Source organism: Rhinolophus sinicus, linkage group LG05 (genome assembly GCF_036562045.2).
Source record: "Rhinolophus sinicus isolate RSC01 linkage group LG05, ASM3656204v1, whole genome shotgun sequence".
Classification (NCBI taxonomy): Eukaryota; Metazoa; Chordata; class Mammalia; order Chiroptera; family Rhinolophidae; genus Rhinolophus; species Rhinolophus sinicus.
In genome coordinates, this window is record NC_133755.1 from 57,796,414 (window position 1) to 57,811,962 (window position 15,549).

The following is a 15,549-nucleotide window of genomic DNA, read 5'->3' on the forward strand; positions in this document are numbered from 1 at the left end:
AGAGAAAGAAGGCTGTGGTACCAGTGAAATAAAACCTAATCAGTTATACTCCAAGACAGGGCAGACCACACAATTTAAAGCTACAGAGGTAAATAGGAGGATGGGTTGATGATAAAGGTATGAAAGAAAGGATGTGGAGACATATGCACATTGTTGCCTATTCCTGAGTAAAGCTCGGAATGATAAAAGGAGAAACATTCTGTCAGTTAAAAATGCATTGTCATTTAGGTTTTGTTTTTCATCGCTTTAATTATGCCATGTCAAAATGACGTACACGTATTCCTTTAGAGGAATGAGTTTGATTAATGTTACCTTCCTCTTTGAGTTTTTTTTTTTTTTTTTAGATCTTTAAAAAACATGACAGTGAATGACTGGACAAGGGCATGTTGACATTTATTCTTTCTGCTGCTTGTTTGATTCAAAATAGTTATGTTGGACAACAGGTGGTGAAGAACTGGTATTTAAGAGCTAGAGTAGCACATTTATTATTTTCCTTAGTTGCTATGCTGAACAATGAAGGTAGTAAAAATCTAGGGTGCATTTATCTTACAGGGTAGTCACAAACAACAAGGAAAACCACAGAACTCTCTCATACCACTAGCATTTGCTTTTTCCACGTTCACAAGATTAGGTTTGTGAAAACAAATGATTAAATCAGTCCACACTTTATGGTATCAAATTGTTTTCTTCAGTGTCTTTCTTGACATTTTGAAAACGTTGCATACATTGGAGATGACTAAGTAGTTCTCCAAAGGGTTTAACTAATGATGAAAACCATAAATTCTAAAGATAATATGATTTTCTCCCAATCTTTAACAAGCAGTTTCTTGGCTACTAATGAAAAAAAGCTTCACCTTTTTCACTGTGTGTGAAGCATCTTGGGAACTTAATCTGTGGGTATAAAACACTCCACTAGTGTCATATGTATGCTGGGGTCTTCCACCGACATAACTGTAATTGAACATATTGCTGTCTGCTCTACACCTTAGCTGGTATGCCATCTTGCTCAATTACTGCTTTGAGTACAATTACAGATTCAGCTTTAAGATGGTTAATTCCTAGCCAAAGAAAGACTAATATATATTTGTTTTTCTTGGTAGAAAATGTATATTATAATTCCTGTTGACCGGTTTAAAACAGGTGAGAAATTAAAAATAGGATAAAGTAGCATTTTAGATATTTTTTCTCTGGTCATTGTTCACTGTTTTTCATCCCTTCTTAAAGTATGAAAGAATGATGTACTAGTGTTTGAGACGATGCTTTAGTGTTTGAGAAGGAACCAAAAAAAAAAATAGCTGTTCCATTAAGTTTCTCGTGGTCATTAGCATCGTGCATGTAGAAAGATGCATGAGGAAAACCATGTAGTGTCGTACCTGGATTGTGGACTCTGGACTATGGGCATGCATCCCCATTCCAGCTCTGCCCTTTGCTCAGACTGTGTGCCTGGGTAATGACTCATCTGTCTGAGCATGTTTCTTGCTATATCTAGTTGACATCTAGGGGTGTTTTACTGTGTATTTTGTTTTGCAATTCCTATTATGGTAAATTTGGTCTTCCAATGTGATATTCTTTGAATGTATGAAGGCGATTGATGTTGCATATGAATTTAAGTGCCACATTGAAAAAAAAAACATATTTTTTAGTAGTTTTTTAGTTGATTCTGATTTTTTCCAAGTAAACAGCTGTTAACATCTGCAATCCAAAATACAGTCAGCCCTTATTATCCACAGGGAACTGGTTCCAGGACACGCCCCTCCCCCTCACTGTAGGTGCCAAAATCCAAAGATGCTCAAGTCCCTTATGCAAAATGGCACAGAACAACGCATACAGTCGGCCCTCTGCATCCGTGGATTCACAACTGTGGACCGAAAATACTGTTCTCGATCCTGGGTTGATTGAATTGAATCTGTGGGTACAAAACCTGTGGATACAGAAGGCCAATCCTTTTTTGTTTTTCAAATCCACATATAAGTTGACCCTATGCAGTTCAAACCCATGTTGTTCAAGTGTCAACTCTAGTTTTATCTTCTTTCTAATTTGAATACCATTTACTTACTTATTTTTTCTAGTGGTATTTTTTGGAATCTCCAGGAAAAAAAATGTTAATAATTTTTTATGAATTTGAAAATATTTTTATCTCAACATCAGATTGTTTCTATTCTCCTTCGAGTCTGACGTGGCTTTTTGATTAAAATATGTATAAATAAATAAGTATAGTACACACATAAGCCACGATTGTCAGCAACTTCCTAGCATCCAAATTCAGTGGACATTTTCAGTCTTGACTTATTTGCCCTCTTTGTAGAATTCCCTGCTGTTCTTCCTTGTTCACTATGGCCATGAAATCTCCTGGGTCCAGTCAGATCTCTCTGACCATTCTTTACCATGTCACTGGTGGTGGGCTCTTTCTCTGTTACACATTGAGGGTTTCCTAGTGTTGTGTCTTGAGCTCACTACTCTCCTCATCCTGTTATTTCTTTTTGGGAATCACATCCATTCTCATGGCTTCCATATCTGTGTTTATTCTCATCCTTCCAAATCTTTATACCTGGCCTATTTTTATGCACTTTTAATCAACTGTCCACCAGCCTTTTCTACTTAAATGAATCAGAGGCATTTAAATGAATTTAAACCTGCTCTTCTTCATCTATCACAGTCGTTCAAGGTCAGCAACATTTTTTTCAAGGGCCAAAAGCAAATATTCCAAGCTTTATGGGCCATACAGTCTCTGTCCTAACTTTTCAACTCTGCCATTGTGGGGTGAAAAGAGCCATAGATGGTATGTAAATGAATGGGTCTGCATTCTAATAAAATTTATTTACGAAACAGGAGGCTGACAACTAAGATTGAGCTTGCCAACACCTGCATTGTTGATGCTGCTCACGCTAGAAATTTAGGTTTTATCTTTGACTCCTTTTTCATTCTCATAGCCTATATATCTCTGAAGTTTGCAGGTTGACATTCTTAATGTGTCCCAATATGTGTCCTCGTCTTTCCCTGTACAAACACAATCTTGTTCTCTCCCATCTTTCTTCCAGGCTCTGAAGGCTTGGTGATTGCTCCCCTGCCTTCCGCTTCTAGTCCTGCCAAAGTTAACTTCCCTACCTGCCAGAGGAAAGTGTCTAAAACCAGACAGGATTGTGCCACTTCTACTTTCTAAACTCTTGATAATTCTTCATTGTCTAAATAGGAGTTCACTGAGTGAAAGCTTCTTAACAAGGAATAGAAATCTCTTTGGGACATGGCTGTTGCTCTCCTCACCGAGTGTCTTCTATTCCTTTTTTTGTCCCTTCAGGTCCTTGGAGAATCAAATGCCAGGATAGATGGGATTAGATGTGTAAGGAGTAATTAATTGCCTGTGAAGGATAGAGGAGGAGAGAGGCAGCAGAGATAAGCTAAGAGAGCTTTTTGACTGAAGTGCAGGTCAAACAGTTATAAAAAGAGAGCAAGAAGGAAAGAGGATTGTTGTGGGAAGAGCCCCAGCATAGATCTGAGAAAGCCTCAGTCAGGCCCGTGGGGAGTCCAGAGCAGGAGCGGAGTTCCCTTGTTGGAGAAGTCCCCACTGGACAGGAGTGGTCTGCCTCTGCTCAGGGATTGACAGGGGTCCCTGGGTCAAGTGTGGCCTTGTGATGCTGTGGTGGTTTTACAGGTATTGCAGGTGGAGAAGATCGGTTAACTATGCTCATATGAAAGTTTCTCTCAAAGGAGGCATGTCCATACTTGTGACTTCACATTTTCCACTTCAGCTTCAATAAACCTCTTGTAATAAATACTCTTCTTATACCGTGTTCTCTCTCACCTCCATGCATTTGTTCCCACTTTTGTCTGCATTGCCTCTTTCTGCCCCTGACTTTGCTTGGCTAATTATTTTGTTGCTCTTGAAATCATAGCTGAGGAGTAATTGTCTCAGGAAATATTTCTGTATACCCCACCTCCCAACTGTGCAAATTGCCCTCACTCAGTTATTCCTTAACATCATCGGTATATTTTCCAAATTACAGTTGGTTGTATATGTTTTTGTTTTTGACTAGCCAGTGAACCTGTTGAAGTAAAGGATTATTCAGTCTGTGCTCTGAGACGCCCACTTAACTGGTACCCGTTTGTTGACTGAATGTCTATACTCTCCAGCACCCATTTGAAGGGCAAGCTGATCCAGGTGACAGAGAAGAACACAGTGTGACAGGTGACACTTATGCCATTATATTTGATTTAGGAGAGTTCCATAGTTTGTTTGTTTTGGTTTGGTTTTGGTTTTGGAAGAGATATGTATTAATAATTGTAATTTATTAGGCTCATTTCAACTGAATGTGTGCAGTCTGATACAGTGGAAGGTACACTGGGCTGAAAGTCAAAAGACCTGTGTTCAAATCCTGGTGCCCTCATTTCTTGGTTGAATGACCATGGGACAACATCTCTGACATCGTTATCCTCTTCAATAAGATGGAGACAGTAGTATCAAGGACACAGAATTGTGGACCTCTCAACCCATTTATAATGCTTTTACAGAGGTCTATCTATTGCCTCCTATTGTATCAGAGCCTGCATCATGCATAACACAATGTTCTGTAATTATCCTGAACTTTTAGATCACATAACTCCTTGTAGAGAAAATTGATGACAGGTGTGATTTAAAAGCAGTGCTCTTGTAACAATTGTATGTGCAGTGAGTACAGGTAAATGTATTATTCTGGGAGGTAGTCTTGAACTATAGGGTCTACTGATTTAGTTTAAGGTAAATTTATTGTAGAGTTCAGTATGGGAAACAATGGGAGATCAGTTATGTAGGACTAGAGCGACCATTACAGCACTGACTGGATGGCAGGTTGGAATCCTAGACTCCTTTGCTTGGAGATGAATTATAGTGGTTACTGTCTTTCAAGCCATGCCGTCCAAGTGCCACTCCATAAACTGTTAGAATGAAAATAATATTTTTTTAAAGTAAAGATATAATTAAAACATAGGATAAGTAAAAGTTATAAAACACAAAGTATGCAAGTCAAATAAGCACAATGAAAATAGACAAAAAATTTAAAATATTTTTAAAAAGAAGAAAAAATATGAAGTAGGAAATGTAGGTCCACGATTTTCAAATGAACTAGAATGACAATATAAGATGGAACAGAAAGATCAGAAAGACAAAAAATTGAATGGGCTTTAAGAATGCAGACAGACTTAGATATTTAAAATGTAAAATCTCAGGGGATTAAATAAGTCAGTAGAGTTGGGAACAGCATTAAGTCGTCTTGCAGGACTACACTTTTGTCTTAAAGGGAGAGACAGGCCTTGGCCTTCGCCTTTCTTTGTTTCATGGCTAGCATGTTACAAACTTGAAACATTCCCTCAGTGACCAAGGAGGGAGAGGAGTTTTGCTCCTGGACGCCGCTGCCGCTGCCGCTGCCGCGCCCCTTCCCGCCAGTAGAGGGCAGCTGCACAGAGATGTGAGGCCAGGCTGAGCCCACGGATGCAGTAAAAGGAGGAGATCTGTTTGCTGATCTGAAATGACCCTGAAGTGTGCTAGCAGAGAGAACCTGCTTAGGTGTTTCTTTTTCAAGTCACTCCCAAGTAACGCAGAAGCAAATACTCCTCCTTCACTCCACATTGGCTTTGATTCTCTATGTCATGCTCAGGGTTCATCTCCAGGAGTTGTTGGTTTTTTCCCCTATTTCTTAAGCAACTGCAATCTTCTAAGCCCCTGCCTTGCTTTGGTTTCCTTTTGTTGTTGTTTGTTTTTTGTTTGTTTTCTTACTCTCTTCTTATTTCCTAAAGCCTGTTTGAGATCTAGCCAGGTCTCTGCGCGTGCACACACGCACACGCACACACACACACACACACACACACACACAGAGGTATATGTGCACTGCTCTTTATCTTTATGCGTTTCCTCTCCCCTGAGTGGCTTCTCCCCTCCAGCCTTTCCATCCATCATTGCAATGCTCTCTATCTCCACCACAGATATAGATTGGAATATTGTAAATTTATTATTTCTTTTCCAGGGAGATTTTTTAAAAAAGCTTTCCCCCTGTGATCTATAAATAATGAATAATTCCATTAGAAATGTGATGAATAGTGTAACTTGTATGTAGAGTTTTGTAAGCTCAGTTTCAGTGCATTTACTTTCCTGACAGTCCCGGGCAGTGGCAGATAGGAAGCTAATTCAGCTAACACTGCAAATTCTCTCTCGTCACCTTTCCCAAAGTGTGTTCCTTTGGTTGTCACAGATAATGCATGTCTTTTAAAGGGGACCCTCTCTATACTCAAACAGGTTTGAGGACTGCTGCAGTAAACTTACTTCTTTAATGCAGAACTCCCCAGAGCATTTCAGGTGATAATTTGCTCTGGGCCATGCAGGATTTTCAAAGCATATTTGGCCACAAAACTTATTTTTTCTTCAAAACATTACATCTCTAAGCTCAATGTTCCATGGAAAATAATTTAGGAAATAATGTTCTAATGACAGTAGTACATTTTCCTCTGTTCTACAGAGAAACTGTTTTACAATAGCCCTATTACAGAGTTCAAATGTACCTCAGTGTGTTTCTATCAAATTGGCACTTCTTTATATTTTTAGTCCAAAAGTGTAATAAGCAGCCAATATATGATTCTTTAGTCTCCTGAAACCTCAAAGCAGAACAACTAATTTTCATTATGTGTTATGATAATGTGAGTTTCTGTAAAAGGGTTCTTTGAAAATCAGTAATCTTTATAAAGGAAAATAGTCTAAATATATTTTGATCAGGTGTTTCTTTAATTAGAGTATCAATAGTTATGCATGTTACATGTTAAAAAATTATCATAAATGCATCAACTGAAAAGCAGTAGAAAGGAAAAATAGGGCGAGAAAGAGAGAATTCAAATGGATCCTACTTGGAAGAGTCATTGCAGACACAGCTCTACCACAGATAGCAGATATAGTGGGACACCTGTGCTCCCCTCAGCTGTCCTTTGGGAATTTCACCTGTAATGATACACCCTGCAAAGACATCCATTGTCCATAGGTCTCTGCATGATTTTCTGACACTATTTGGAGGATAACTAAGGTCCAAAGGACAGCATCTGAATACCACCATTCTGAGTTAAGAAAAAATCATCTTTCTAAGATCTAAGAGAGCGCAGATGGGAAGGTGATCTTCATGCTCAAATCTGCCACAGAATAGTTTAGCTCCTGTTTGCACACACTCATGTGCTCTTTAAACTATAGAGGGAGCTTTGACCAATGAGTAGTTTCCTAGGAAATCCAAGATTCCAGTGGACCTCCGACCTCGTCTGTGTTTAGTGGGTGCTTCTCTTTTTCTAAGTTGTCACCTGCTTGAAATCAGTCCTCAGGAGTTCATAGTCCTTGTGCTGAAAAGATCTCTACAATGGAGATTGATATTTTCACAATAATTAGAGGCTCAGATGCTTCGAGTATAGCTTTCAGCAAACACCTTGGGATGCTTTGGAGAGGTAAGGCAAACCTTCCCAGAGTACCTAGTTCAGACCTATTTTGTAATTACTAAGAAGTTATGTTATATTCCATTAGGAAAAAAAAATCACACAAGTGTCTTTTATTCCTTCCAGCCTCTTTTTAGCACTAAGTATTCTCATAGGCACATAGTAGGTACAGAACTGGTGACAGATTGGCAGAAGTGTAACTACCTACTCTCATTTGCTTTTCTATTTGTAGATAGATACATTTTGTCTCTCTCTCTCTCTCTCTCACACACACACACACACACACACACACACACTTGACAAATGTTAAAGGAATAAGGAACATAAAAGGGAACACTAAGGAATGGCAGTCCCACCATAGGGTCCTAGAGCTGGAGGACCATTTGATCTATCACCACCACTCTGATCCTTGGACCGTTGAGAGTGCATGTCCAATGAAGATGAGCATTCCATTTTCTGCAGCAGGACATTCCACTTTGGTTAACCTTGTTCCTTGTTTTGAGCAAAAAAGGGGTTCCCAGTGGAAACCAGCCTTTGGACAAAGTCAGCATTGCCTATCTCATGCAATTAGTTATCACACACTTTATCAGTCTTTCTGCTCCCTTGACTTGCTGGGAATAATATTCAGGTTGCTCTCCTATCCCTCTATGTATCTTATTTCTTATTTGATTCTTACCCTTCTGCATACCCTTGGAAATTGATATTAATTGGGTCTACTTTGGTCTGCTATTCTCATTCGCTTTCCTAGTATACCATTCACTACCTTGTGTCCAAATCCCCCTGATATAGTTTCCAGGTCTTTATACAGGCTGTTGCATGTCCTGAATTCTGGATGCATATTTCTTCCCACTCCTGGATACCTGTGCCTGCATGTTTCCAGGCCCCTCAGACTTAGCAGGGGGCAAAACTAAGCTTAAATCCACTGTGACACCTTCCTTTTAGGAACTATCTCAATTTTTCCCTTTATCTAGTCTCCTTCAATCTCCTTAGTATCTCTGTCAGGACACTGTCAGGTAATGGATGCAAATCCCACACGCACACACACATGCACACACATTGTGAATCCTTTTGTAGAACACAAGTTTTTATGCAAAAGATATTGGTTCCTAGTACGAAGTAACCTGTGCTGAATATGCCTATTGGATGCTGTTGGAACCCCTGTCATGGGGTTCTCCCCTTCTCCTGAGGCAGATGTCATGTGTACAGCAGTCACCACTAATGTAGCCTAAATATTGATTACATATCATGTTCTAGCTCCGGGGCTCTACAATCTTCCCATGATCCCCCAAGTGCTGCACTGAAATGGGCTTTCCTTGAAGGCCACACATTTAAAAAAAAAAAAATGCCAAGCCAGTATCACAATCTCATTTGAAAACTCTTCCATTGAGATAGCTTTTGCCTAGAACACATTCTTCAAATGAGATGTGCTGTTTTCTCCCTGAGGATTAGATTTAGGGCACCCTATCTTACAGAAAGTTGATACTTTGTCAAGGATTTGTCTAAGTAACCAGTTTCTTCTCCACAGAGAGTCTTGTCCTTGCCTCGGGTATTCCGGGTTTAGGACACTGGGTACAAAGGCAGTTGTCTCTTCTCTGCTGATCTATTATTATTATTATTGCACTGCTTTCAGAATAAGATTATCCTGGATCCCATGACCTTCAGCGAAGCCAGGTTCCGGCCATCCCTGGAAGAAAGGCTGGAGAGCATCATCAGCGGCGCCGCGCTCATGGCCGACTCCTCCTGCACGCGAGACGACCGGCGCGAGAGGATCGTGGCCGAGTGCAACGCCGTGCGGCAGGCGCTGCAGGACCTGCTCAGCGAGTACATGAATAACGTAAGTCCTGGGCCCTCCGCGCTCACGTCGCGGTCGGACCCCGTGCGCCTTCTGATGGCTCTTGGAAAGATGCATAGCGTGAAAAGAGGACAGGTGTCCCCCAAAGAAGGTCACAGGAAACCATAGGACGGCTTTGGGGGAGTCTGATATCCTCTCAGGATGTATTTTGGTATGGAAGCGATTTGCGGAGTGTAAGCTCTTTTAAGGAAAACTTTCGCCTTTGACTTGAGTCTTTGGTCCTCGTAGTGGCTGGCCTTTGAAGTAGGTAAGGTTTCAGTTGCTGAAAGGGGATGGTTGATGGAAATAACTGAGGATATACTAACGTCGTCTTTCACAGAGGGCGCTGTCAAAGCAGAGTCTGGCTACAGATACTAGTCTTCATTCCTAATAGGCGTTAATAAGTACAATGGGTTTTAAATGTGTGTGCAGAGTTGGTGGAGGTGGAAATGTTCTAACTGCAGTACAACTTGGAGAAACTGTAGTGATTTGTTGTCCAATTAGAAATTCTTGCAAGAGTGAGGCTCCAAGTTTTCAAATGGGGAATGGTGGTATCTACTTGTACGTGTAGCATGGATAATAGCTGTCCTCCATCACAATTATACAGTGGCCATTTCTTGTATACCGGAAAACTACAGGAAGGAGGTGAAATCTATATTCTTTGCTTTGAAAGACACTGAATTATGTTTGCGTTGATTTGCTACATGCATTCAGCTGAGGGGCTGTTATGGATGCCCAGAGCTTGCAACCATGAAAGATACTGCTGTGCTGAACTCCTGGGTTTGAGAGAATTTAGGAAACGTGTAGGTAAAGTGAGGTCTTGGCATTACATGTTGAAGGAATGCCCTATGTACTGCTCAGGTAGGGGACTGAAACTCTGCTCACAGCTCCTGAAGGCCACGCTGGGCCTGTTAGAACACCCTGAGGCCATGCTGAGATGAAGCAGCCAACCCATGTCTCTCCCTCCACCCAGGTTATTATTACAGCTCGTATCCCTAACTCACCTGCAGCCCATGGGTCGAGCCAGGAGTCAGCATTGATAGAACAGTGCAGCTCCTGCCAGACTCTCCAGAGAACTTGGAGCTGGCAAAGGAAAAGATGTAGACTGTGCTACAAACTAAAAAGCAAACTCTGTTTCCTTTTCGTGAACCTTCAGATGCTTTGATTTCGGAAGACTTGTTCGTTTTTAGCACACAAAGATTAAGGTGTGGATGCCTCACGGGGTGCCCAGCTGCTTATGAGGACCTCTCTGTAGGACCTGGGATGGCCAACACTTTCTATGATTTGGGTCTACAGTGCGATGCAGGGTAAAGCCAGAAATGTTGTTTGCCTTGTCTCCCACCGTGAGGGAATCATTTGAATAGCGGATTTAACAAAAACAAATGCTTACAAAACCTGGTATTGTTTTATTTGTTGTTGCTTTTAACAGAATAACACCAGGCTAATTACTTGCATGTGGAATTTGGTTTTATATTAACACATGCTGATAATTTCTATCAATGAAGAATTATTGCCAAAGAAGGCAGTAGAAACTGAAGAGATCACACTGATGGTTAAGATCTCAATGTAAATAAATCAGGACAAAAGCATGTTTCTGTGAATGGAAATTATAGAATGTGATTAAAGAAGAGTTGATCCAGGTGTGACATGTAATTTTCAGTTCGGTGTCTAGAATCCTGTCAAGTAAAAGTTTTTTATTTCCATATAAACTCATTTAGATCAGCAAGCTGTTGGATTTTTGTATTTTATTGACTCCAGGTACTTGTTTTTCTGTTCACAACCTTGTGATTCAGGAATGTTTTGTATTTTTATCGAAAACTTGGTTTCTACTTTGGTATGGTTACCCATGATACAAAGATGAGTTTAGTGTCTAAATTTCAAAGTGTGCAAATTCTATTCACATTGCATCATCAGCATCAAAGGCTGAAATAAAACACCTCCTATTGACTTTTATATAAACTGTGTAAAATCGACTTGGGCTTCACACTTCTTTTGTGACTTTAAAGTGGAATTGGATGCAGCTATTCGAGCTCCATAATCCGTGTCCAATGCCCTCATTTCTGCTGCCACAATATCAATTTATATTTATTTTGATATACCACATAGTAGTATAAAAACATATACAAATCTGTGTCCTGACTGAAAAGTCTGTTATAGTTAACAGCCACCAATAAATTAGTGAGTCATGCCTAGGCTGTTGTAAGATATTTCTTCTTCGATATTATACGCTCTGGAAATAAAGGTATTGTCAAATTGTCACCCTGTAGATTTTTCATCTTGATGTGGTAGGCAATATCATTAAGATAAAGAAGCCATTAGACTGAGGAAAAAAATAAATAAAATTGACATGACTGACATTTCTGGATTCTAAAAATCTCTTGATCAGTCCCTCATGAAGAGTCAAGTTATAAAGCTCACTTGTCAGTGTAGCTGTTCTAAAGTCATATACATGCCAAGTGTATGAATGGAGGGAGATGGAGACTGGGGAGGAGAGCTGTGCACTAAGTGACTAGGAAAACGAAGTCTGCATGTGGCGTGACCCATGGATTAGCCACATGGTTACAGTGAGCTCAATAGGATATCCGTTAGATATGTCCACAAAGGTTTTTCAAATTAATGAATGTGTGTGTGTGATTTGAAGATATAGCAACAATTGTGCACTTGAAAGAAACTGTGGTATGAGATGAAACAGCTGGGTGAACAGATGCATGTGGCAAAAACGCTGATCAGACTGTAGTCGTGCTGGAAAAGACGATTGGGATAGTTTTAAGAAAGTCTTAGGTGATCTTAATTTGGTTTATGAAGTTTATAATGTAGCTCAAAGTGCAAAGAGTCCTAAAAATAATACCTCTTTAACTAGAACATCATTTATTGTACATATGTGGAGGCCGATGGGCAGAGACTCTTTTGCAAAAGGAAGTGTGACCTTTTGAGTAGCGCCATCAACTGGCTGTTGGAGTGTTATTCTGCGTACTATAAATAGTTCCAAATTGTAATGAAGACATAAACTTTTCTCTGGAACTTATAATTTTGTACAGCTTTTTACTCTGGCAGTAAAACTCTTTTGTTTTGAATCACCAAAACAATTTTAAAAGTGACCCCATGATAAGTGTGATATTTTATTGATAAGAATTTTGTAACGGATTTAAATGTGGAATGTTGTAGTCATTCAACAAGTATGTATAGTGTGCCTGGCTACTTTGTGTCAGGCACCGTTCTCGGCCCCTGGGGATACAGGGGGGCACAAAACAGACAAAATTGTCTGCTCTAATGTAGCTTACCTTCTCATTGGGGGAGACAAGACAATGGATAATTTGAGCAAGCATTATCTCAGACCGTGATAAGTGAAATGGGGAGGTATAAAACCTGGAGACAGGGAACATGGATAGCCTGGAAAGGGTTCATTGAGAAGATGACATTTGGTCAAAGATCTCTAGAGATGAAGGAGCAAAGAACATTGGAGGTGCAAGGAGCAGCAAGGTCAAGTGACTTAATGTGAAAAGGGTACCTGGGTGCCTGGGGAACCTTCACAGGGAAGGTCACGTGACTGTTGCGAGTGGAGCATAGCAGGGGATGGGGTGTGCAGGGTTATAAGGTCTCAGACTGTTGTCTTGTGCACCTTTATATGGGATGAGAGGCTACTGGAGAGTGTCAGGCAGAACATACCATGACTTAGGTGTGGTAGACAGGGCGTAGGGTACAAGGGATAAGAAAAGCAGGAAGGCAGATGAGGAGGCCTTGGAATAATTCATGAGAGGATGGTGGTTCCAGCACTTGGTAGCAATAGAAGTGTTCAAATTCTGACCACATTTGAAACAAAATTTGCTTAGAAAGTAGCCAGTGAGAAGAACAGTCTGCTCTCTGAACATGAAATGGACACTGAGCGGTGTGGATGACAGTTGAAGTGATCTCAGCGGCATTAACATGGTATCTTCAGTGGATGTCTTCATTTGGTTTTGGTTGCACAAAAAATTCTGATCTACTCAGATGTAGTAACAATTTATAAATAGCACACTTTGCAATGCTTGGGTACTCCACTAGACAGATTGACTTTGACAAGGGAGTTAAGTCGGAAAAAAAATTGGTTTCAAAGTCCTATCACCTAAAATATCTAAGTATGGTTCACATTCTTATACACATAAAAGACTAGAAAACAGTAATTTGTATTCTAAGGACTAGAATTAACTGCAGAACTGTAAGAAGACGTGTTACATTGTTACTTCTTTGTGCACAGTTCACTGTTGGGCGTCTGTTACAATATGTGATAAGCAGATAGATATGCTTGGTCCTTGTGGGGTGTGTGCTGTGTAGCACTGTTTAGTTTTCTCCACAGAGACACGCTGCATTGCTCCAGACTGTTTGTTCAAGACTAGTGTGTCACTGCAATTTTCTTAAACAGTCATACAAATAAAGTTTAACTCTTTGCACAATGATGGCAGAGAATCGGGTGGCAACAGATAATGACTTGCTGGTCTCTGCCATGTTAAAATGTGGCAGGTTATTTTTTAATTGTATTTTTATAAGTAATAAAATAATATATTTTTACAATATATTTAAATCCAACTTTTTTCAAACCTCTTGAAGCACCTAAGTGGATCCCTGGGGACAATTTGTAAACTACCTTTGTAAAGCACACGTTACAAGCTCATGAGGAGAAATCTTTGTGGGGACAAATGCACATATGACAAGTGCCCGAAGGGTCATTGTCATAGCCTTTGATAGAGAGTGGACTTTAATATAAAGGGAGTTCCTGGGGGATCTTGTTTGTGAGGGGTTGAGGTCTGAAATGAGGTCTTAAAAGGTCATTTCCAGCCCAGTTCTGGAACCCGCACCACAACTAGGTTCCAGCAAATAACACTATCTGAGTAATATGTGAAGTGACACCCAGGGCTAGGGGAGCTCTGCAGATAGGGTGCTTTTAAACTTTTTTTGGGGGGGAGGGGTGCAAAAGAAATATATGTTCACTGTAAAGAATAAAAAACAAAGAAGAAAATGTTTACTCATAGTCTTGTTCCCTAAAGATAACCATCGTTAATCATTTTATATATGTCTTTCCAGTGTTAAGTTATATGAGTGATATATTCATATACACACACACACACACACACACACAAACACACACAGCCACACACATGTATATTATACCTTAAGTTTAAAAATGGAATAATTGTAAAGGGTGTTTTGTAATCTGTCTTCTTCCCTTCATATATTGTGAATCTATTATCATATCAATAAACATCCTCTAATCTTACGTTTACTGGCCGCATAGCATTTTATTATGTAAATATGCAATAATTCATGTAGAAGCAAATCATTTTGAGAACATTTTCACAGAAAAGTGTTGGAAAAGATACATAGGGAAGACCTTGCATGCTGGCAATCTGGAGTACTGATTTAGTCCTGAATGTGACTGAGGAACCAAGTGAGGACACAGCTTTACAGTTTCTGTGCTTTAAATGGGGATCTCTGAAAGTTCGGTGCAATGTAGATTTTGTATGTAAAGAAATTTTAAATGCCTCTGAGTGTCTATTTAAAACGATCATATGTGTGTTTTTTCTACTTTATTGATTTTTTATGTATAAATTTGACTTTCATATATCAGAATTTCTCCAAGTTGGCGATATGTAGTGCTACCAAGAGGGGTCCAGAACAAGTAATAGACAAATTCAATACTTAGATTTAACCCAGGATCCCAGAAAAGACATTGAAAACTTCTGAAAAGATGTCATCAGAAAGAGAACTTTGTCATAGAAATTGTTATACTGCCAAATTTCTTCCAGACCAGAAAGTAGGAAAAAAGACTGAGTAGTTGTTATCACTTAAGAGTAAGGCTAGTTATTGGTTAAACATAAAATTTGTCTCCGTTATTGTCTAGGCCTTCTCATTTCTCTCCTTTCAGTTATTATGTAAAAGAGGGGATGAAATTCACAGAAGGCAGTTTGGCCGATAAGTTTCTCTACTAAAAGTGTTGGTGTAAATGGAATACCAATTAATGTTTAAAAATGCTTGTGGGACATGTGGGAGCCAGTGTTGCCCAGATCTGCCCATAATGGCCCTCCACTTTAAGGGAGAATTAAGTTGTGTTCATGGTATTGGTAGCTTCATTCAAAGGCACGTTTCCTAACACCTCCAATTTGGTGCCTGTGGTAAGAAAGTTTTCCTTGCCTTTTCCTTATTTGCATCTTTCCTTCTCCCTCTTTCTATCCTCAGCCTCCAAATTTGTTCAGTGTCATCTGTTTTAACTTTGAGCTTCAAATTCATCTGCACAATTATGCTTCTCATATAAA

General features: G+C 39.7%; 1 protein-coding gene across 8 annotated transcripts in view; it reads left to right on the forward strand.

The window, feature by feature from the left end:
* Positions 1-15,549, forward strand: part of CTNNA2 (catenin alpha 2) — a 1,048,744-nt gene that overhangs the window by 348,148 nt on the left and 685,047 nt on the right. For all 8 annotated transcript variants that reach the window (XM_019750020.2, XM_074332253.1, XM_019750019.2 and 5 more), the window contains one exon: positions 9,062-9,265. In XM_019750020.2, coding sequence (XP_019605579.1) covers positions 9,062-9,265 — 204 coding nt within the window. The remainder of the gene's footprint in view (positions 1-9,061; positions 9,266-15,549) is intronic.